At 42.6% G+C, this 24,361-nt stretch overlaps 1 protein-coding gene across 1 annotated transcript in view; it reads left to right on the forward strand.

The window, feature by feature from the left end:
- CRTAP (cartilage associated protein) overlaps positions 1-24,361 on the forward strand; it is a 36,176-nt gene that overhangs the window by 657 nt on the left and 11,158 nt on the right. The window contains exons 2-4 of the mRNA XM_059939088.1: positions 5,539-5,688; positions 13,599-13,770; positions 20,286-20,414. Of these exons, the coding sequence (XP_059795071.1) occupies positions 5,539-5,688; positions 13,599-13,770; positions 20,286-20,414 (451 nt within the window). The remainder of the gene's footprint in view (positions 1-5,538; positions 5,689-13,598; positions 13,771-20,285; positions 20,415-24,361) is intronic.

Below are 24,361 nucleotides of genomic sequence, written 5' to 3' on the forward strand. Positions count from 1 at the left end.
TTTCTTGACTTAGTTCTTTCCCACCCCGCGCTGCCAAAGGACGCCTTCAAATCCTGTTCTCCCTGTTCTTCGTCTTCAGTAGAGATGAAAATACTTTTCTTGAAGTGTTGTTCTGAGGCGGAGAACGTACGTAGAACGCCTAGCACAGTGTTATTTGAAGACGTACTCTTTTTTTAGTATACACCATTAAAATCCCATTTCTCAAGTGAGTGGTGCCTTTCAGTAATAGGGCTGAAGAGGACCTGAGGAGCCGGCCAGTCCCTTTTAAAGAGGAAATTAAGGCCAGGAAAGGGCAGGGCTCCTTGGAAGACACTTCCCTGCCTGGAGGAGAAGAAGCTGAGCGCTGTGATTCATCAGGGCTGGCGCTCTGGGCTGGCTGTCCTTCATCTAGAATGTAACACAGTTGTCTTCCTTCTTTTTGTGGCTGCTTACATTCTGCCTGTGATTGCTGGCTAAAAATAGCCACAAATTGCAGTCTCTATCCTTTAAGTCCTTGCTCTGGGGACCCACAAGTTTTAAGAGGGGCTGAATTCCCTGTTACTGGATAAACAGGTTTTAGCTTGGTGGGTCTTCACCGGGTTTTGCCAATAGAGACCTCTCAAAGTCCAGTTTCTACTTTCTCTAACCGAAAACGATTTTTTAAACTTTGCTTTCAGTCTTTGGGCTGCAAGATCTGTTTTTCATATTTCCCTGAAACGGAGCTGCGTGTCTGTTGCATTCATATGAGCCATAAAATAGCAGAAACCCTAAATAGGAGAAAAGCTGGGTTATTTCTATGCCTGGTTACAGTTTTATATAAGTATCAGATTTGTGAATGTTTGTCCTGGCAATAAAAAAACAATTTTAAAATAGAACGGGGATAAGATTAATACATTTCCAGAATGTATGAAATGCAGAAGTGATGGCTGACTCATACAAGCGGTATTTTTTACGCTAAAAAGGACTCGTTTAATCCTCTCTTTTTTGTAGAGCTTTACAGCTCTACAAAATACAAATACAGGCTGAGCCAAATTTGAGTCACATAATCAAGGGGAAAACGTTTTATTTTTAAACCTGTAGAATAGTGGAAGCTCTGATTTCTTTAATATACAGATGACTTTGAAACAAGTGCTGTAGGGAGGAGGGGACTGCAGTGCTACAACGTGACCAGAAGGCAGGGGTTTCCTCCATCCTGGCATCCTCAGAGGTTAGCAAGTTCATAGCTTCTCTCAAAACCCTTTGTAGGTCTTGTAACAATCACTTACTTAAAAGTCAGTATAGGGGGCTTCCCTGGTGGCGCAGTGGTTGAGAATCTGCCTGCCAATGCAGGGGACACGGGTTCGAGCCCTGGTCTGGGAAGATCCCACATGCCGCGGAGCAACTAAGCCCGTGAGCCACAATTACTGAGCCTGCGCGTCTGGAGCCTGTGCTCCGCAACAAGAGAGGCCGCGACAGTGAGAGGCCCGCGCACCGCGATGAAGAGTGGCCCCCGCTCACCGCAACTAGAGAAAGCCCTTGCACAGAAACGAAGACCCAACACAGCCAAAAATAAATTAAAAAAAAAAAAAAAAAAAAAAAAGTCAGTATAGGGAATTCCCTGGCGGTCCAGTGGTTAAGGAGGCTCCGCACTTCCACTGCAGGGGGCATGGGTTCGATCCCAGGTCAGGGAACTAGGATCCTGCAAGCTGCGGGGTGCAGCCAAAAAAAAAAAAAGTCAGTATAATACCATCCGTCTTAGTATTTTGAGATCACTTACAGGGCAGGGAGAAGTTTAGAATTTTATAAATAAACCAGAACCTTCCCTTAATTGCTTCAACTGAAAATCACTGAAAAAGTGATTTGGGGTGATGATATTGTATGGCTGATTTTTTTTTTTTTTTTCCATAATGGTGTTTATATTTTCAAACTCTGTTTCTGGGTAGAGAGGAAATAATTGGTGACAGGCACATTCATTCTACCTGGCACCTGACGGCTGGCGACAGGTACTGGAGATGGATGGTGCTTCCTGCTCTAGCAGGATCTGAAACCACGGTAAGTTTCATGCCCCCAGCCTGACTTAGGTTCGTGTCATGAGCTGTGGGTTCTCTCTGTGGCCGCCATCTCCATGAAATGCTCATCTTCCCCACAGGCCGAGGAACAGGTGGGCCCCAGCGCTTTATCAGATCCTTGATGACACTGTTGAACTCTGAGCTGACAGAGCTGGCTGCCTCTCAGGCATGCTTACCCCCTCTTTGCCTGGACCTGGACTCTGTCCTCGCCTGGTTGAGGGGTGGCCGGTTTGGCAGGTGACTGGGAGCCTCTCGTGCAGGTGGCTGTCTCTCAGGAGCCCATGGCAGGGTAGGTTCCCCCACCCCCTCCTTCTCTAAAACCTGCCTGGGGTCTGTCAGAGGTTTAGCTGTCAAGATGTGGCTCCATGCTCCAGCTGACAGAGCTGGAGTTAAAAATGAATAAAATCATCCTTCAGGAAGGGATTCCATTCTGTAAAACTCAGGTCCTGAGTGAGAGGCCTTAAAAATCCCACTCTGTGCCACTCTTTCTGACTGCTCTTCTGAGAATCAGAGAATCTAATTTCATTGGCAGATGCTTTAAAAAGGACTGCATTCATACTCTTCCCTTCCTTCTGGCTGCCAGACTGGCCTTTTTCCAGCCAGGAGTACAAAGCTGTCTGTAGAACTCTTTCAAAGGCAGTTCTGGGAATTCCCTGGTGGTCCAGTGGTTAGGGCTCTGTGCTTCCCCATCCCCCTTCCGGCCCCCCCCCCACCCGCCCAGAGTTCCATCCCTGGTCCATGAGCTAAGATCCCACAGGCAGCCGGCAGCAAAGCCAAAAAAAAAAAAAAAAAAAAAAGGCAGTCACACTCCAGGTCCTGGCATTCCCCAAGTATCAGCACTGACTTCTGGGAGTCTGTCCTTATCACCACCCATCACTCCTCCAGGGCAGCCACTGCCATTGTCTTCAAATGACTGGGCTCCCATTCTGGGGCAGTTTCGCACAGGTATGTGCTATCCTTTGATTCTCGGAAATCCAGAGTGTGCTGAGTATCCCTTTATTTTTCTCTCTCCAAACTGAATTCCCTAATTCTTGCCCCCAAGTGTCCCTCTGGATTGGCTGAAGGAGTCTGTGTGCACGAGATCCGGGGGTCTTCCCTACCCCCCCCACCAGGTTGTGCTGTGATACCAGGGGACCGAGGAGCCAGGACATCGCGGGGGGCCCTCTGTTTGCTGCTCGCGTGTCCACACAGGGAAGTGTCCCTGTCCTCGGCTGCCCACCTCTTGAGCCTCCCGCCCCCAGAGCATCCCATTCCTCTCTAAGGACTTATGCTCTCCTGGGCTCTGCCTGCAGGTGCCAAACCTGAAGGTCAAGGGCCACAGACCTTGCTGCCCCTGCAGACCCGAAGGGGGACTTTCTTCTGGCCTAGAGGATTCCTCTTCCTCCCTCTTCTTCTTCCAGCCCAGTTAGCTTCTTCCTGCAGCTCCCTCTCCCGATTTCCTCCTCTTCCCATACTTGCCAAGTTCTCTCAAGAGTACAGGGGCTTTTGTCATGTTTCTGTGTCCTGACCAGACAGCTACCTCCCATGAGGCAGTGAAACTCAGAATCAGCTGACCACCACCTAATGGGGAGAAGAGAGAGAGGGGAAAATAGAGGGAAACATGAATTAATTTCATGAAAATATTATGCAGTGGTGATGTTACATCCAAATCACTGGTACTTACCAAGTCCTGCTTTGTCCCAGGAACTGTGCCAGGCACCAGGAGTGCAGACATGAATGACACTGCTGGGTCCTTCAAGGCTCAGAGTCTGGAGGGGGAGACAGACACATTAGCTGAGACCACAAAGAGGTGTGAAAAGCAGGGAGACAGAACACAGGATGACACAAAAGATGCTATCATCAAAAAATTCACAAACAATAAATGCTGGAGAGGGTGTGGAGAGAAGGGAGCCCTCCTATACTGTTAGTGGGAATGTAAATTGGTAGAGCCACTGTGGAGAACAGTATGGAGGTTCCTTAAAAAACCAAAAATAGAGCTACCATATGACCCAACAAACCCACTCCTGGGCATATATCTGGAGAAAAACATGGTCCAAAAGGATGCATGCACCTCAATGTTCATTGCAGCATTGTTTACAATAGCTGTGACAGGGAAGCAACCTAAATGTCCATTGACAGATGAATGGATAAAGAAGATGTGGTACATATATACAATGGAATATTACTCAGCCATAAAAAAGAATGAAATAATGCCATTTGCAGCAACATGGATGCACCTAGAGATTGTCATACTGAGTGAAGTAAGTCAGACAAAGAGAAATATCGTATGATATTGCTTATATGCAGAATCTAAGAAAAAAGATACAAATGAACTTATTTACAAAAATAATTATATACATTTTAAATATAATGTATTACATATATTACATTATATATTATATAGTGTATAAAATATATTAGTACACATATATCCATGAAATAGTAAAGTTACATGTCAACATGTCTATCTGCAAGTATTCACCTGTAGACCCATGTATATGATGTGTGTGTGTGTGTGTGTGTGTGTGTGTGTATCTATATGTATAGATAGAGGAGAGAGAGAGGAAATGAATCCATTTGGTACAGGTTGGGTCAATTACTTGAAATAAACAGGTCATAAGGAGGCACGTCCCCCCACCAAAAAAAAAGAGTCTCTTGATCAAGGTTACGGGAATACGGGGGGCTCACCTGCATGTCCAGTACGTAAAGGCAGGGATTCTTTCCCCCTGTCTTGCTCATTGTTACAGACCCATTTCCTAGAACAGTGCCTGGCATGTAGGAGGCTTGCAACAAGTATTTGCTGAGTGAATGGATGAGTAAGTGAGGAGGTGGTGGGAGTCACTGAGAACAGTGAAGCGGAGATTCTGTGAGAGACTCGGGAAAGTACTGATACATCTGTCAAGGTTCTGGCAGAAAAGATGTGATATAGTCATACTGGGTAATTGGAGGAACATTTAATAAAGCAGTTATTTACAAGGGCTAGTGACAGTGAGGTGTGACACTCCCCCACCCAGGCCAGAAGGGGCGAGGGAGAGACCAATTGCTGGAAGCCAGAAGGAGAGATACCGGAAGGAGAGGCCCCCTTTGAGAGGGGCTGTGACCTTCAGTTAAGGGAGCGACCTTGCAGGGAGGAAGCCAGGACACTAACGGCCCAGCCTTATTCTATTCCCTTCCTTCAGTCTCCTGTTGGGTTCCTTTTGGGCTCCTGTTGGAGCGCCTCATTGATGAACCCACTGGAATCTAGGGGGCAAGGGAGTCCGCTGTGACAGCCTGTACACCAGCCTCCTGGGCAGGGCAGGGTAGGGTGGAGACTGCAGGGCGTAGATCGGGACAGGCACACAGAGGCCATCTACTCACCTGAAGGGAATGAACACTCTTCCAGAGTGGCTGGACCAGGTCTTGCTGGGGCTTGGAAATCACTGAACCCTTAGCTTCCAACACTGTGTAGAAACACAAAGTTGCCGAAGGACTGAACAGACGTTCACACTCACCACCCATTGAGTAGCTTTTCTCTTTCTTCTTTGTACTTTAGGCAAATAATCTTCCAAAAGCCATTGCAGCTGCTCACACCTTTCTACTGAAGCATCCTGATGATGAAATGATGAAGAGAAACATGGCTTATTACAAGAGCCTGCCCGATGCCGAGGACTACATTAAAGACTTGGAAACCAAGTCGTATGAGGTATATTTGCATTTTTACACAGTGGTTAGTTGCAATGCGAGTTGTCAAAGAAGCGTATCTCAGTAAACATCTATTGACATCAAAGGACCGCTAGTGATTTTTGATGACATTTAATGAATATTATGCCAATAGAAATGATTGCCTTTTTAACACCTAGTTGATCCATTTAAGAATGCAATTTTACTTTCCGTGATGATTTTAAAGCCACTTTTTTTTAAATGATACATTTTAGAAATATGGTCATGTGATGGTAGAATAAGATGGTAGAATAAAGACGTGTCTTGGAAATCATCTGAAAATGACCAAGAATAGGAGAAACAGAAATATAATTCTCCATTTCTGATGAAGCTAGGAAACATATATATTTATACACACACACACACAACTTTATATCTTAAGTTGCAAAGGAAATAGAGGCGCTAGGAGGACTGACTTGACAGATTGGAGGCTACTTAAGTCTCTGCATCTGCAGAGGGGAATTCTGATGAGAATGAATGAGGACAATCAGAAGAGGAAGAATCTAAGCCCTTTGAGCACTTACTGTTGTCCGGCCCTGTCGAGCTCGGGCTCTGGAGGTGTGGGTACCAGTGGAGGGTGGGCAGGGTTGAAAACAGAGGGATGTGTTGAAAGTACCCATGGGAGCCGTTAGATCCTAAGGTCTGACTCCAGGGTTTCCTATCGTGGGACCAGATCTCAGGCTCAGTTTTTCACGGGTGGTGACCCTCAAACGTAGTGGGCGAAGTCTCTTTCCTGGAGCCCTTCAGTTTTCCAGGGAAGAATTCTCCAGCCTTCTGCAGGGCTGGTGGGGTGTCCGTGCTTCTCTACTGGTGTCTGAGAGCCAGTCTGGGGAGAGAGATGGGGGTCTCAAAGCTGAGTCAGAGACCTTACCTGCTTCCTGGTTTTCAGCCCATGCCTCGACTCGGCTCTGCTATGCCTGCTCCCTGGCCCCTCAGCTTTTATGGGTAGAGTCTCTAGAATAGACCACCAGTCTCTGGCAAGGAGTGGCTTTGGGAAGTGTGGTCCCTTAGGTGAGCAGGTGGGCGCTGGTGGGGGAACCCAGGGTTCCAACAGCTCTGTTCAGACTTTCAGCCCTGCTTTCTGTCCCATGCCTTGTGCCAGCCTCCGTGGTCCCTGGTGCCTGCAGGTGCCTACGAGTGTATAGCTCACCTGCTCTGAGGTCCCTCCTCTCTGATAATTCGGTTTTTTTGCCTTTCCAAAAGTTGTTGAAATCTCTTGTCTGCTGCTTGCTCCTTTCCCGTTCTCCCATAAAAGGACTGAAGTCTTTTTACTTCCTTCCCTGTCATTTTTTGGGTAGGGTTTGGGGAGCAGAGCGGAGCGCATGCGGCCAGTGCACTGGGCTTCACTGCAAGCAGCTGCACCCTTCTTGCCCTCTTTGGAGTCCTGCTGTGTGTGGCGGGCTCCCCCCTCCCCACCATCCCCACCGTGCCCAGGGGCTTCCTCTCTCTGCAGGGCTTTCTTGCTGCTGCCCCCTGCCATTTCTGCAGAGCCAGCGGCCTGGTGTTGCTGCTCTTTTACCCAATCTCCAGGCAAAGCCCCTTCAGCTCTCTGCCTGTCTTGTTTCCAGGGGATGCTGCCTGTCCAGGAGGTATAAGGAGACCCACCTTCTTAACCTGAGGCCTTAAGTTGGGTGAAAATTTCAGGTCCCAGGGGTGACCCTCAAATACCCCCATTCCAGAGCAACTGAAAACAAAACTACAAATAGAGAGCCCCATGCGTATTTCAAGGCCTGTCTTGGCCCCTCCAATTTAGCAGGTTTCCGCATGCGTCCAAGATCTCTACTTATTTCCTGTGAAACCAGGCTGCTTCCTCAGCCCTAGTCATTTCTTTTACCTGCTCCAGGCAACAGTTAGCAGAAAGTCCTTGACGTTTCCACTATCTGGCACGCGGCTGCCCTCCCCAGGAACTTATACTGATGTATGGCACTGCTAGTTCATACTTCACTGTTAGGAGGAGGGGTATCTGACACTTGCTTAAGCTTTATCTTTTCCTTGAATCGATTTTTAGAATCAGCTTTACTGAGGTATAATTTATTTAAAACTTATTTACTAATTTTAAGTGTGTAATTCGATGAGTTTTGTCAAAGGTACCACCACAATCATGATGTAGAATGTTTTCTTCTCCCCTAAAAAGTTCCCTGGTACCCCTGTGCAGTCCAGGCTTTGCCCCACCCCCTGACTCCTGACAACCACTGCTCTGGTTTCTGTCACTAGAGTTTTCTCTTTTTCCTTTATTCAAACTTGATTTTTTATCAAGTGCCTGTTACTTTTTTTTTTTTAAATTAAGATAAGACACACAATACTAAATAGTGATTTGAAAATAATCTGAATGAAAGAGAGAACATGGTATATTTCTCCATCTGTTTGTGTCATCTTTGATTTCTTTCATCAGTGTCTTATAGTTTTCTGAGTACAGGTGTTTTACCTCTTTAGGTAGGTTTATTCCGAGGTATTTTATTCTTTTTGTTGCAGTGGTGAATGAGATTGTTTCCTTAGTTTCTCTTTCTGATTTTTCATCATTAGTGTATAGGAATGCAAGAGATTTCTGTGCATTAATTTTGTATCCTGCAACTTTACCAAATTCATTGATTAGCTCTAGCAGTTTTCTGGTGGCATCTTTAGGATTCTCTATGTGTAGTATCATGTCATCTGCAAACAGTGACAGTTTTACTTCTTCTTTTCCAATTTGTATTCCTTTTATTTCTTTTTCTTCTCTGATTGCTGTGGCTACGACTTCCAAAACTATGTTGAATAATAGTGGCGAGAGTGGACATCTTGTCTTGTTCCTGATCTTAGAGGAAATGCTTTCAGTTTTTCACCATTGAGAATGATGTTTGCGGTGGGTTTGTCGTATATGGCCTTTATTATGTTGAGGTAGGTTCCCTCTATGCCCACTTTCTGGAGAGTTTTTATCATAAATGGGTGTTGAATTTTTTCAAAAGCTTTTTCTGCATCTATTGAGATGATCATATGGTTTTTATTCTTCAGTTTGTTAATATGGTGTATCACATTGATTGATTTGCATATATTGAAGAATCCTTGCATCCCTGGGATAAATCCCACTTGATCATGTTGTATGATCCTTTTAATGTGTTGTTGGATTCTGTCTGCTAGTATTTTGTTGGGGATTTTTGCATCTGTATTCATCAGTGATATTGGTCTGTAATTTTCTTTTTTTGTAGTGTCTTTGTCTGGTTTTTGTATCAGGGTGATGGTGGCCTCGTGGAATGAGTTTGGGAGTCTTTCTTCCTCTGCAATTTTTTGGAAGAGTTTGAGAAGGATGGGGTGTTAGCTCTTCTCTAAATGTTTGATAGAATTCACCTGTGAAGCTATCTGATCCTGGACTTTTGTTTGTTTGAAGATTTTTAATCACAATTTCAATTTCGTAACTTGTGATTGGTCTGTTCATATTTTCTATTTCTTCCTGGTTCAGTCTTGGAAGGTTATATCTTTCTAAGAATTTGTCCATTTCTTCCAGCTTGTCTATTTTATTGGCATAGAGTTGCTTGTAGTAGTCTCTTATGATGCTTTGTATTTCTACTGTGTCTGTTGTAACTTCTCCTTTTTCATTTCTGATTTTATTGATTTGAGTCCTCTCCCTCTTTTTCTTGATGAGTCTGGCTAAAGGTTTATCAATCTCATTTATCTTCTCAAAGAACCAGCTTTTAGTTTTATTGATCTTTGCTATTGTTTTCTTTGTTTCTATTTCATTTATTTCTGCTGTGATCTTTATGATTTCTTTCCTTCAACTAACTTTGGTTTTGTTTGTTCTTCTTTATCTAGTTCCTTTAGGTGTAAGGTTAGATTGTTTATTTGAGATTTTTCATGTTTCTTAAGGTAGGATTGTATTGCTAGAAACATCCCATAGGTTTTGGATCGTTGTGTTTTCATTGTCATTTGTCTCTAGGTATTTTTTGATTTCCTCTTTGATTTCTTCAGTGATCTCTTGGTTATTTAGTAACATACTGTTTAGCCTCCATGTGTTTGTGTTTTTTACATTTCTTCCCCTGTAATTTATTTCTAATCTCATAGCATTGTGGTTGGAAAAGATGCTTGATATGATTTCAATTTTCTTAAGTTTACCGAGGCTTGATGTGTGACCCAAGATGTGATCTGTCCTGGAGAATGTCCCGTGTGCACTTGAGAAGAAAGTGTAATCTGCTGTTTTCGGATGGAATGTCCTATAAATATCAATTAAATCTGTCTGGTCTATTGTGTCATTTAAAGCTTGTGTTTCCTTATTAATTTTCTCTCTGGATGATCTGTCCACTGGTGTGAGTGAGGTGTTAAAGTCCCCCACAATTACTGTGTTACTGTCGATTTCCTCTTTTATAGCTGTTAGCATTTGCCTTATGTATTGAGGTGCTCCTATGTTGGGTGCATATATATTTATAATTGTTATATCTTCTTTTTTTTTTTTTTTTAAACATCTTTATTGAAGTATAATTGCCTTACAATGGTGTGTTAGCTTCTGCTTTATAACAAAGTGAATCAGTTATACATATACAATATGTTCCCATTTCTCTTCCCTCTTGCATCTCCCTCCCTCCCACCCTCCCCATCCTACCCCTCTAGGTGGTCACAAAGCACCGAGCTGATCTCCCTGTGCTATGCGGCTGCTTCCCACTAGTTATCTATTTTACATTTGGTAGTGTATATATGTCCATGACACTCTCTTACCCTGTCACATCTCATCCCACCCCCTCCCCATATCCTCAAGTCCGTTCTCTAGTAGGTCTGTGTCTTTATTCCCGTCTTGCCACTAGGTTCTTCATGGCCTTTTTTTTTTTTTTCCTTAGATTCCGTATATATGTGTTAGCATACTGTATTTGTTTTTCTCTTTCTGACTTACTTCACTCTGTATGACAGACTCTAACTCCATCCACCTCATTACAAATACCTCCATTTCATTTCTTTTTATGGCTGAGTAATATTCCATTGTATATATGTGCCACATCTTCTTTATCCATTCATCTGTCGATGGACATTTAGGTTGCTTCCATGTCCTGACTATTGTAAATAGAGCTGCAATGAACATTTTGGTACATGACTCTTTTTGACCTATGGTTTTCTCAGGGTATATGCCCAGTAGTGGGATTGCTGGGTCGTATATTAGTTCTATTTGTAGTTTTTTAAGTATATCTTCTTATTGGATTGATCCCTTGATCATTATGTAGTGTCCTTCTTTCTCTCTTGTAACATTCTTTATTTTAAAGTCCATTTTATCTGAGATGAGTATTGCTACTCCAGCTTTCTTTTGATATTCATTTGCATGGAATATCTTTTTCCATCCCCTCACTTTCAGTCTGTATGTGTCCTTAGGTCTGAAGTGGGTCTCTTGTAGACAGCATATATATGGGTCTTGTTTTTGTATCCATTCAGCGAGCCTGTGTCTTTTGACTGGAGCATTTAATCCATTCACTTTTAAGGTAATTATCAATATGTATGTTCCTATTACCATTTTCTTAGTTGTTTTGGGTTTGTTTTCATAGGTCCTTTTCTTCTCTTGTGTTTCCCACTTAGAGAAATTCCTTTAGCATTTGTTGTAGTGCTGGTTTGGTGGTGCTGAATTCTCTTAGCTTTTGCTTGTCTGTAAAGCTTTTGATTTCTCCATCAAATCTAAATGAGATCCTTGCCAGGTAGAGTAATCTTGGTTGTAGGTTCTTCCCTTTCATCACTTTAAATATATCATGTCACTCCCTTCTGGCTTATAGAGTTTCTGCTGAGAAATCAGCTGTTAACATTATGGGAGTTTCCTTGACTGTTATTTGTCATTTTTCCCTTGTTGCCTTTAATAACTTTTCTTTGTCTTTACCTTTTGTCAGTTTGGTTACTATGTGTCTTGGCATGTTTCTCCCTGGGTTTATCCTGCCTGGGGCTCTCTGTGCTTCCTGGACTTGGGTGGCTATTTCCTTTCCCATGTTAAGGAAGTTTTCAACTATAATCTTTTCAAACATTTTCTCAGGTCCTTTCTCTCTCTCTTCTCCTTCTGGGATCCCTATAACGTGAATGTTGGTGCGTTTAATGTTGTCCCAGAGGTCTCTTAGGCTGTCTTCATTTCTTTTCATTCTTTTTTGTTTATTCTGTTCTGCAGCAGTGAATTCCACCATTCTGTGTTCCAGGTCACTTATCCGTTCTTCTGCCTCAGTTATTCTGCTATTGATTCCTTCTAGTGTATTTTTCATTTCAGTTATTGTATTGTTCATCTGTTTGTTCTTTAATTCTTCTAGGTTTTTGTTAAACATTTCTTACATCTTCTTGATCTTTGTCTCCATTCTTTTTTTTTTGTTTGTTTGTTAAAATTTATTTATTTATTATTTATTTTATTTTTGTCTGCATTGGGTCTTCCTTGCTGCATGGGTTTTCTCTAGTTGCTGCGAGTGGGGGCTACTCTTCGTTATGGTGTGCGGGCTTCTCACTGCAGTGGCTTCTCTTGTTGCGGAGCCTGGGCTCTAGGCGCGTGGGCTTCAGTAGTTGTGGCACGCAGGCTCAGTAGTTGTGGCTCACTGGCTTAGTTGCTCCACAGCATGTGGGATCTTCCTGGACCAGGGATCGAACCCGTGTCCCCTGCATTGGCAGGCGGATTCTTAACCACTGCACCACCAGGGAAGTCCAGTTTCCATTCTTTTTCTGAAGTCCTGGATCATCTTCACTATCATTATTCTGAATTCTTTTTCTGGAATGTTGCCTATCTCCACTTCATTTAATTGTTTTTCTGAGGTTTTATCTTGTTCCTTTATCTGGTGTATAGTCCTCTGCCTTTTCATTTTGTCTATCTTTCTGTGAATGTGGTTTTCGTTCCACAGGCTGCAGGATTGTAGTTCTTCTTGCTTCTGCTGTCTGCCCTCTGGTGGATTGCACCTGCTACTTTTTGAATTAAATAAAATAAGTGTACCACTGTGAACAGGGTAGAAAAATCTAGATATAGGTAAGTTACTGATTGGTTTCCTATTTGTAATTAAGAGTGAGCATGGTTTCTCCAGAGCTAATGAGAGTAGAGCTTGACGATGGTCTGATTCCTTTCAGGAGGACAGATCTCTCTCCCTTCATGTCTGGACCTTCCTTGGCTTCTCTCTGCTTTCCAGAGCCTGCTTTTTGTTTGTTTGTTTGTTTGTTTGTTTGTTTTTTTAATTGAAGTATTGTGGATTTACAGTGTTTCAGGTGTATAGCAGAGTGATTCAATTACACATAGAATATATATATATGTATTATTTTTCAGATTCTTTTCTATTATAGGTTGTTACAAGCTATTAAATATAGTTCCCTGTGCTATACAGTAGGTCCTTGTTGCTTATCTATTTTATATATAGTAGTGTGTATCTGTTAATCCCAAATTCCCAGTTTATCCCTCCCCTACCCCTTTCCCCTTTGGTAACCATAAGTTTGTTTTCCTACTTTGTGAGTCTATTTCTGTTTTGTATACAAGTTCATTTGCATCATTTTTTAGATTCCACATATAAGTGATATCATATGGTATTTGTCTTTCTCTGTCTGGCTTACTTCACTTAGTATGATAATCTGTAGGTCCATCTATGTTGCTGCAAATGGCATTATTTCACTCTTTTTTATGGCTGAGTAATATTCCATCTTCTTTATCCATGCAACCTGTTGATGGACACTTAGGTTGCTTCCATGTCTTGGCTATTGTAAATAGTGCTGCTATGAACATAGGGGTGCATGTATCTTTTTGAATTAGAGTTTTCTCTGGATATATGCCCAGGAGTGGGGTTGCTGGGTCATATGGTAGCTCTAGTTTTAGTTTTCTGAGGAACCTCATTACTGTTCTCCATAGTGGCTGTACAAATTTACATTCCCACCGACAGTGTAGGAGGATTCCCTTTTCTCCACACCCTCTCCAGCATTTATTATTTGTAGACTTTCTGATGATTCCAGAGCCTGTTCATCCGAGCCGTGCGGGGGTACAATGGTGAGAACTGGAGGACATGCATCACGGACATGGAGCTGGCCCTTCCTGACTTTTTCAAGGCCTTTTATGAGTGTCTCGCTGCCTGCGAGGGCTCCCGGGAGATCAAGGACTTCAAGGATTTCTATCTTTCCATAGCAGGTTAGTGGTGGGTTGTGTCCTCGACATAAATGGCATAGCTGCCCCTGTGGGTTCTACATGCCTTCTAGGTACTTGAGTGGCCTCTGAGGAACTTTTGAGCTTAAATAAGAGAGGGTAACTGGGGTGGCTGACACATGTATAGATCAGCCTCTGATTTGGTGGGAGCTTCTGGAGAAACAGTGAGTATGGTGTCTAGATACAGGCCAGCAGAGAAGGTCTGCCTCATCAGCCCTACTTGATTACAGATTCCCATGGGCTTTTGGAAAAATAAAAATGGGCCCCAAAGCAACTCATGCCTCACCTTAGGGAGATAACTTTGATTATGGCAATTTTTCAGCACACATCAAGATAAAATGAAGAGTATAATGAACCTCTAATTAGTCATCACTAAGATAACTTTCGGGAAAAAAATTTTCTGACTATAAAATAATTCATGCTTATTATAGGAAGTTTAGAAAGCACAGGAAAGAATGAAGAAAATTGAGGACTTCCCTGGTGGTCCAGCGGTTAAGACTCTGTGCTTTCACTGCAGGGGTCGTGGGTTCAATCCCCGGTCGGGGAACTAAGATTCCCACATGCCTCACGGTGCGGCCAAAAAAAAAAAAAAAAAAAGAAAGAAGAAAAATTGAAAACACATAAATAGCCCTAGGGTTTCTCCTTAACCAGTAGTGGGCAGCGATGCTTCAGAGAATGGGAAATGGCCAAGAGATGTCCCTAAGTGGTTTGGGACATCCAAACTGCACCTTGCAGGAAGGGGACCCAGGTCAGATAGGTCTGAGATTGGCCTGAGCACCGTCTGCCTCTTGGAGTCTCTGTGTGCTGTGATGGTTAATGGCTCCCAGAAACCCTGGGGTAGGCAGCTCTTTTACAGTTATTGAATCCAGTACGGTTTTTGTTTTTGTTTTTTAATCACTTTTTTGCTCATGGATCTCTTTTTCCACATCACTTTTTTGCTCATGGATCTCTTTTTCCACAGAGTACCTTTATTTCTCTTAACAAAACCTTTTTATTGTGGAAAATTTCAAACATATACAAAAAATAGAAGAGTGTAAAGAAACCCCATGTCACCATGACGCAGCTTCACTGTTGTCAACTCAAGGTCAACTGGGTGTCACCTAATTCCCACCCACTTACCTCTCATATTATTATTATTATTTTTAAAAAATATTTATTTATTTATTTGGCTGTGCCAGGTCTTAGTTGTGGCATGCGGGATCTTCGCTGCAGCATGTGGGATTTAGTTCCCTGACCAGGGATCGAATCCGGGCCGCCTGCATCAGGAGCTCGGAGTCTTAACCACTGGACCACCGGGGAAGTCCCTCATGTTATTTTGAAGCACATCCCAGATGTTGTGTCACTTCATTTGTAATGTTTCAGTAGGTACCTCTAAAAGATAAGAACTCTTTTTTTTTCAACCACCGAACCATTACACCTGAAAGAATTTTAACAACAGTTCCTTGATCTCATCATCAAATATCCAGTGTCCCAGTCATCTCAGAAATGTCATAAATGTGTGTTCCTTAAATTTACAATTTGTTGGGTTTTTTGTGTGTTTTCTTTCTTTCTTTCTTTCTTTTTTTCTTTTTGGTCCCACTGCGCGACTTGTGGGATCTTAGTTACCCGACCAGGGATTGAACCCGGGCCCCCAACAGTGAAAGTGTGGAGTCCTAACCACTGGACTGCCAGGGAATTCCCAATTTATTGGTTTGAATCAGGTTCAAAATAAGTCCCACACATTGCATTTGGTTATCTTCTTAAATTTTTATTTTGAACAAAACTTTACTATTTTAACCGTGTGTAAGTGTACAGTTCCATGGCAGTAAGTATATTCACATTGTTGTGCAGCCATCACCACCATCCATCTCCAGAACTTTTTCATCTTCCCAAACTGAAACTCTGTACCCATTAAACACTAACTCCCCATCCTCCTCCTTCCCAGTCCCTAGCAACCACCTTTCTTCTTTCTGTCTCTATGAATTTGATTACTCTGGGTACCTCATATAAGCAGAATCATACAGTATTAGTCCTCTTATGACTGGCCTGTTTCACTTAGCATAATGTCCTCAAGGTTCATCCATATTCTAGCAAATTGGTTTTTATCTTTTTAATTTTTTAAAAATTATTATTTATTTATTTATTTTTGGCTGTGTTGGGTCTTCGTTGCTTCGCGTGGGCTTTCTCTAGTTGCGGCGAGCAGGGGCTGCTCTTCATTGCAGTGTGCGGGCTTCTCATTGCAGTGGCTTCTCTTGCTGAGGAGCATGGGCTGTAGGCACGTGGGCTTCAGTAGTTGTGGCGCACGAGCTTAGTTGCTCCATGGCATGTGGGATCTTCCTGGACCAGGGCTCAAACCCGTTTCCCCTGCATTGGCAGGCGGATTCTTAACCACTGCACCACCAGGGAAAGCCCAGCCCCTGGTTATCTTTTAAATCTCTTAATCTATAAATCCTCCTGCCAATTCTTTTTTTTCTCCTTGTTATTGCAGAAACTGTGTTGTTTGTCCTATAGAGATTCCCACAGTCTGGATTTTGCTGGTTGTATCCCGTAGTCCTCTGTGCTCTGTATTTTTTTTTTTTAAGCCCAATTTTTTTTTTTTTTTTTTTTTAACCCCTCCACGCAGCTTGGGGTATCTTAGTTTCCTGACCAGGGATTGAACCCACGCCCTCAGCAGTGAAAGTGAGGAGTCCTAACCACTGAACCACTGGGGAATTCCCTCTTTCACTTTTTATTTGTATACTTTTTTCTTACAGTGAAAATCTTACTTCTCTATAATGTAGAATATTTATTTATTTGCTTTACTTACAATGAACATAATATGGTTTCAAATGTATCACACCAATATAAATATTAACAATAAAACTTCTGAGTGACCTTTGCGACATCTTTGAAGTTCTTTTAGTCCTTAGATCTGTGCCGTCCAGCACGGTAGCCACCAACTGATCGTGGCTACTGAACACTTGAATGGTGACTGGTCCCATCTGAGATGTGCTCTGAGTATGATGTAGATACTGGATTTTGCAGAATTAGTACAAAAAAAAGGATAATGAATATCTCATTAACAATTTTTTTATATTGATTACATGTTGAAATGATAATATTTTGGACATTTCTCGGTTAAAAAATATGTTATTAATATCACTTGTTTCTTTTTAGTTTTTTTTTTAATGTTGCACTAGAAAATTAACAATTACATATGTGGCTCACATTGTATTTCTATTAGACTGTGCTGCCTTACACTGTATCCCACTAAGAATATTCAGTTACTGTGATCTGTTCTTTTCTCTGTGTGGTACCAATTGGATATAAATCTAGGTTTATTTTAGTGTGTTTTTAATCTGGAGGCTTGCTTGATTTTTCCTTTTTATTGTTTAGTTTTTTTTTTTGAATATATAGAATATTCATATGTTTGAGTGAAAACTATTTAAAAAAATCACACTCAGAGAAATCTTGCTTCCATCCACATCTCTCCTATTCATCTCACTCACCCCCAAAGGTAACCTTTCTTTATTCGTTTCTTTGATATACCTTAGATAGATAGATATTTAGGGATTTTTTTAGTTTTATTTTAAAATACAGTTGACCCTTGAACACTGGAAAGCACCTTAACCAAATGCTTAAAAATTAATATCACCAGGACTTCCCTGGTGGTCCAGTGGCTAAGAATCCACCTTCCAATGCAGGGAATGCAGGTTCGATCCCTGGTCAGGGAAATAAGATCCCACATGCTGCAGGGCAACTAAGCTTGTGAGGGGCACTGACCCTCAGTGCTGTTGGAGATCTGAGTATGACTTAATAGTTTGTCCACCATGTCCTTTGTTCCTCTGTATCCATAATTCCTCCAAATTCGTGGTTCTACATCCAGGGATTCAACCAACCGAGAATTGTATGGTACAGTAGTATTTACTATTGAAAAAAATCTGCATGTAAGTGGACCTGTGCAATTCAAACCCGTGTTTTTCAAGGGTCAACTGTAATTTCAAAACTGTAGAGAAGTTCCAAAAGTAGTACAAAGAACTCTCACATACTCCTTACCCAGATTCACCAATTTTTGACCTTGTGCATATTTACTATCATTCTCTCTGTATATGTGTGTATATAGTTATTTTTATTTCAGGACATTTTGAGAGTAGGTTGCAGACATCACGACGCTTTACCCCATAATCCTTCAGTGTATTTCCTAAGAACAATATTCTCTACATATCCACAGGATAGTTATTAAATTCAGGCAACTTAACATCGATACAATACTTTTTTTTGGCCGTATGGCATGTGGGATCTTAGTTCCCCGACCAGGGATCGAACCTGGGCACCCTGCAGTGGAAGCTTGGAGCCCTAACCACTGGACTGCCAGGGAAGTCCCAACATCAATACAATACTTTTATCCAATCTACAGTCCATATTCCAATTTTGTCAATTGTCACAATAATGTCCTGTCTAGCAACTTTTTCCCCTGGTTCAAGATCTTGTCCAGGATCACATTTCCTATTTATGTGTCATATTTCTTTTTTGTTTTGGCGGCGTCAGGTCTTAGTTGTAGCACACGGGATCTTCGTTGAGGAATGCAGGATCTTTCGTTGTGGAGCGGGCTCTTCGTTGTGGCACGCGGGCTTCTCTCTAGCTGTGGCGTGCAGGTTTTCTCTCTCTAGTTGTGGCACCCGGGCTCTAGAGCATGTGGGCTCTGTAGTTGCAGCACACGGGCTCTCTTGTTGAGGTGCGCGAGCTCAGTAGTTGTGGCGCACGGGCTTAGTTGCCCCGCGGCATGTGGGATCTTACTTCCCCGACCAGGGAAGTGGTGACATTAAGTTTTAAACATTTGGTTGAGGTGCTTCCCAGTTTCTCCACGATATAATTACTGTTTTTCCTTTTTAAATTAATAATTTGTGGACAGGTGCTTCCAGACTAGGACAACTTGCTGTCCATCAAACTCTGCCCTCCTCCGCACCCTGCCCCCACTGATTTAGCACACTGCTGAGAATTCTTGCCTGAATCATTTTTTTCTATAAAGGTTGTGTGAATATAAAACTACTTTCCCTAGGGATTTCCCTGGTGGTCCAGTGGTTAAGACTTCGCGCTTCCACTGCACTGGGCGGGGGTTTGATCCCTGGTTGGGGAACTAAGATCCCACATGCTGCGTAATGCGGCCAAAAAAAAAAAAAAGAAAAAAAAAAAACCTACTTTCCCTTTATTTTTGTGTCTGCTTCTTTCATACAGAATAGGTACCACACGTTAAACACTATTCTATTTTATGCTTTTTCCACTTAACAATATATCCTAACTAGTGCGTAGAGATTGTGTCATTCTTTTTATTACTGCCGAGTGCTCCACTGAGGGTTGGGGGAGTGATGTACTACAGTTTATTCAAATATCTGATAGATATTTGGGCTGTTCCAATCTTTTGCTATTACATCTAATACTGCAATGGGGAATTTTAGTGGGTTGTTGTTTGCTAAGTATGGAAGTGTGTTTGCAAAGTCAACATCAGTGGGATTGATAGTTCAGAGTAAAGGTTTACATAAATTATTTGGTATTTTAAGGTACCATTTTGCATTCCTACCAGCAATGTAGGAGAGTGCCTGTTCCTCCACAGTCTTGCTGGCAAAATGTGTATCATCATGCTGGAGTCTTTCGCTTCTGGCTGCATGAAAGGAGAAAAGAGAGGGGCCAAGGGTCACCTGGGAGGTTGTTAGGGACCAGCCCCAGAAGTAGTATTCATCAGTTGTTACTGTCCACATTTCATGGCTCACTTAGTCACATGGCCCCAACCTAACTGCAAAGGAGGCTGGGAAATGTAGTCTTTGACATCTTTCTATGTGACTGTATTTAGGTATTTTTTAAAATTTATTTTATTTTATTTTATTTATTTATTTGGCTGCACCAGGTCTTAGTTGCAGCACTCGGGATCTTTAGTTGTGGCATGAGAACTCTTAGTTGCGGCATGCATATGGGATCTAGTTCCCTGACAAGGGGTCGAACCTGTGTCCCCTGCAGTGGAAGCCACAGAGTCCTAACCACTGGACCGCCAGGGAATTACCGAGAATATGTGTATTTTAACCTTTGATAAATTTTGCCAAATTGTACTCCAAAACATTTGTTCCTATTTTGCTCCTACCAACAGAACATGAGGGCATGAGTCTCACTATTCTCTTCCTATCACTGGACATCATCAAATTTTAAACAGTTTGCCAATGTAATAGCTTACATTATTTTAGGTAGAATTGTATTTCTTAATTTCAAATGTGGTTAAGATCTTTTCACAATGTTTATTAGCCCTTTTTATAATTTCTATTAACATCCTTTTGGCTATTTTTATAGTGGACATTTGTCTTTTTCTTATTGATTTAGGAAACTCTGTGCATGAAAGATTTTAGCCCTTTATCATAAGTGTTGTGAATATTTTACTTTTATCATTTTATCATTTATCATTTTTACCTTTTACCTTGATCTTTTGGGGCAGTGGGGCAGAAGCGGCATTAAGAAAATAATGGATACACTGCCTGAAAATTTGTGTGTTCTTTCAGATCATTATGTGGAAGTTCTGGAATGCAAAATACAGTGTGAAGAGAACCTCACCCCAGTTATAGGAGGATATCCAGTCGAGAAATTTGTGGCTACCATGTATCATTATTTGCAGTTTGCTTATTATAAATGTAAGTAATCATTTTCTAGGAGATCTGAGCAAGGTACTAAGACTTAACTTCCACATCTGTAGAGAGTACTAACCTCCTAAGATTGTTGACGATTAAATGAGTTGATAGACGTGGAATGCTTAGGAAATTCACACACTGGCACATGGCAAACTCTATATAACTGTTTTTTTGGTTGTTGTTGTTGTTGTTTTGGCCGCTCTGCATGGCATGTGGGATCTTAGTTCCCCGACCAGGGATCGAACCCATGCCCCCTTGCAGTGGAGGCGCGGAGTCCTAACCAATGGACCACCAGGCAAGTCCCTTTTTTCTTTTTTCTTTTTTTTTTTAAAATATCATTATTTCCCTTCTTCCACATCATTGGCTTTACTTTTCAGACTCTTAGAATGTCATTGCAGTTGGTCCTGCCTTGGCCTGAAATTGGAGTTTATCAATCAGAACCTTCCAAGTGGACAAAGGGGACACATGGGAGAAAGAAAGGAGCTTGGAGTTCAGACTTCAGAGCCTGAATTTCCTGGCTTTCCCCCCTCTCCCTGTAGCCAAGATTGCTGGGTGCCACTCGCGTGAGCAGTGTGTACCTTGACAGTTCAGTGACAAGCACGGGAAGTTACTAGGGTCATTTGCAGCAGCAACAACTCTACCCTCCTGATGAAATGTCTGGGTCCACTGGCAGGTGTCTGGCTAGCTTCCCCAAGGCTGCTCTTCAAACTCAGGGGCAGCTGGTCTTGGGGACTCAGGGATGTCCTGGAGGAGTGCCAGGTGACCTTGTCTTCCACAGCCCCCCTTCCCCGCTGTGTCCATCCTGTTCTTTGTTGGGTTCCCTCTGCTCGAGCAGCCACCTAACCTGCCTACCTTTTAATCCCATCTCATCTCCTCTCCAGGACACACTGAAAGCCTTGCCTGCTGAAGGTTAAAAAAGGGAAAAAAAGAAAAGAAAAAATATTTTCCTTCTCTCCCTCTCTCTCTCTTTTTAGTTTTTAAATTAAAAATATTTAAACTTTTGCTGTTAATCAAGATGGCTCCTTTGTTCCTGAAAAGTCTCTGATACTGACATTTATACCATGTTTTTCTGAGGAAGGTAACTGGCCTCTCTCAGCAGTGAACCTGATCTTAGAGCGGCCGGAACCTCATCTAAGGATGCAATGAAATGTCCTGAAATGTCCCTTGGTTGGGACATTTCTGAGATCAAGAAGAGGTTGAGGTGTGTTTTTAACAGGTGTCCTTCCCAGAAGTCCCCTTTCATGGAGGGAAGGATGAGATTTTATTTGCCACTGTCACCCCAGCGTGAGCTGTCTGGTAAAGGATTATTCAGCATAGAGGACAAGAGTCTAGTTCTATGTAATGTGTGAACGTGCTTTCCTATGAGGCAGCACTGAGCTCACAGCATGGTGCCAGCAAATATTTATTGACCGCATTCTAGTGTGGAGGGGACAGTTTTCCACTAGACAGTGTCTTTGCTTATGAAGAGCCCTCTTTTCTAATATAAGTAACTGATTTAATGTAAGTGCTTTTTTTCAAAAAGGCTTACAGGAGAAGCTTATTGCAGTGAACCAAACATCTCAGAGATGTACAGAGAAACATCAAAAGCAAATAACCCATCTCCATCCCCCTCCCTGCTCTCCCCCCAACCCCAGTGTTAACTGTTGGCTTATATTCAGCCACACGTGGAAGGACCCTGTTTTAATGAGAATTATAAAAAAATTACGTACATGTTTTATTTAACTTCTGGAAATTTAAAAACATATATTGGGGGCTTCCCTGGTGGCGCAGTGGTTAAGAATCTGCCTGCCAATGCAGGGGACATGGGTTCAAGCCCTGGTCCGGGAAGATCCCACATGCCGCGGAGCAACTAGGGCCGTGCGCCGCAACTACTGAGCCTGCGCTCTAGAGCCCACGAGCCACAACTACGGAACCCGCCTGCCGCAACTACTGAAGCCCACGCGCCTAGAGCCCATGCTCCGCAACAAGAGAAGCCGCTGCAATGAGAAGCCTGTGCACCTCAACGAAAAGTAGCCCCCGGTTGACCGCAAGTAGAAAAAGCATGTGTGCAGCAACGAAGACCCAACACAGCCAAAAATAAATAAATAAAATAAATAAATTAAAAAAAAAAAAACCAAGGTAATAAAAAAAAACAACACATATGTTGGAGAGGTTGGTATAATGAACACCAGGGTGCCTATCACCCATTTTCAACTTTTATCAACACATTGCTGATCTTGGATTCAGTTTATAGATGTTCTGTTGGAGGAAAATATAGCCCGTGTTTTTCTTTCATTTTCCTGAGAAGCTGTGCTGACACTTCACTCAACTACCCCGTGAATGGACATTGAAACATGGATCTTCCAGCCACTAAGCAGGCTTGGTTCAGTGGGAACACGCGAGAACACAGGAGTTTAGAGGTGTTCCGGACACTTCCAGGCCCTGGAAGCTCACTGGTCGGTCCTCTGAAATCCTAACTCTAAAAACCAACCAGACTATCAGAAACTGTGGCAAAGACATAATGGATAAAAAACCAAAACTTTCAGCTTTTCTTGCTGCTCCCCAAGAAATCTTTGCTTTCTGGATTACAGGTAAACAGTGTGAGTAAAATTTACATCTTGAAATTGGCCTCTTGAATCCTCTTGGCCCTGTTTTGAATTCTTTTTCAATCACTTACCCCAGGACGTTTCTTGAGGACAGGTGTCATTTCCAACCCTACAGGCCTTGTGACTAGGAAGTGCCCATCAGCAGTGGTTTTAAAGTTGTTGTTATGGGAAACGGCCACAAGGCGGCAGCATTTCTTCATGCCCAACTTGGATACCTGGGCAACCGGAACCTTAGGAAAATCATGTTCCTGGGTTGTCAAGGAGGGCGTAATGTGCCAGAAGAAAGGCCCAAGGGCTTGTGTCTCATTCCTTCTTCCCCCTTACCCTTTACCCCACAGAGAAATCGCAGCCCCAGCAAAACCGCTGCACTGAGGGCGCTGTCGTCCCTGGGTGGGGTGACTCTAAGGAAGGAGGTTGGAGGTGGGAACCCCACCACCAGGAGACATGGAGACCAGGTGACTTTTCAGAGCTTCTCCAGACCAGAGGGTCCACCCTTTCTTGGGTGCACTAGGCTTGGCTTAGCTTTGGAAGGGCCCACCTGGATCTGGAGATGGCAGTCTCATCCAGAGGGGACCTGGCACTACAGGTCCAAGGGGGGCTCATTTGATGGCATATCCTCCCCAGCTCCCTCAGCCCCGCCAGAGAGCAGCCTTGGGACCCAAGCCTCCTTAGGCTTCAGGGATGTGACCCCAGCACCGGTTACCAAGCCCTGAGGGAAATATGGCAGGTACTACTTTTTTTTTAATTGAATTTTTCTTTTATATGGGCTATAGTTGATTTACAATGTTGTGTTTGTTTTAGGTGTACAGCAACTTGATTCAGTTATACAAACATATAGAGCTATTCTTTTTTGGATCTTTTTCCCATATAGGTTATTACAGAGTGTTGAGTAGAGTTCCCCATGCTACACAGTAGGTCCTTCTTGATTATCTATTTTATATATATGAGGGTGTATCTGTTAATAACAACTTTCTAATTCATCTCTACCCCCCCTAATTTCCCCTTTGAGAATCATAAGTTTGTTTTCTAAGTCTGTGAGTGTCTTTCTGTTTTATAAATTAGTTCATTTGTATCAATTTTTAGATTCCAACTGTAAGTGATATATATTTGTCTTTTTCAGTCTGACTTACTTCACTAGGTATGATCATCTCTAGGTCCATCCATGTTGCTGCCAACAGCATCATTTCATTCTTTTTTTATGGCTGAGTAATACTCCATTGTATAAACGTACCACATCTTCCTTTTCTGTTTGTCTGTTGATGGACATTGTGGTGGCTTCCATGTCTTGGCTGTTGTAAATAGTGGTGCAGTGAATGTTGGGGTGCCTGGGTCTTTTCGAATTCTGGTTTTCTCCAGATATACACC

Source organism: Balaenoptera ricei, chromosome 11, assembly GCF_028023285.1.
Source record: "Balaenoptera ricei isolate mBalRic1 chromosome 11, mBalRic1.hap2, whole genome shotgun sequence".
In the NCBI taxonomy this organism is placed as follows: Eukaryota; Metazoa; Chordata; class Mammalia; order Artiodactyla; family Balaenopteridae; genus Balaenoptera; species Balaenoptera ricei.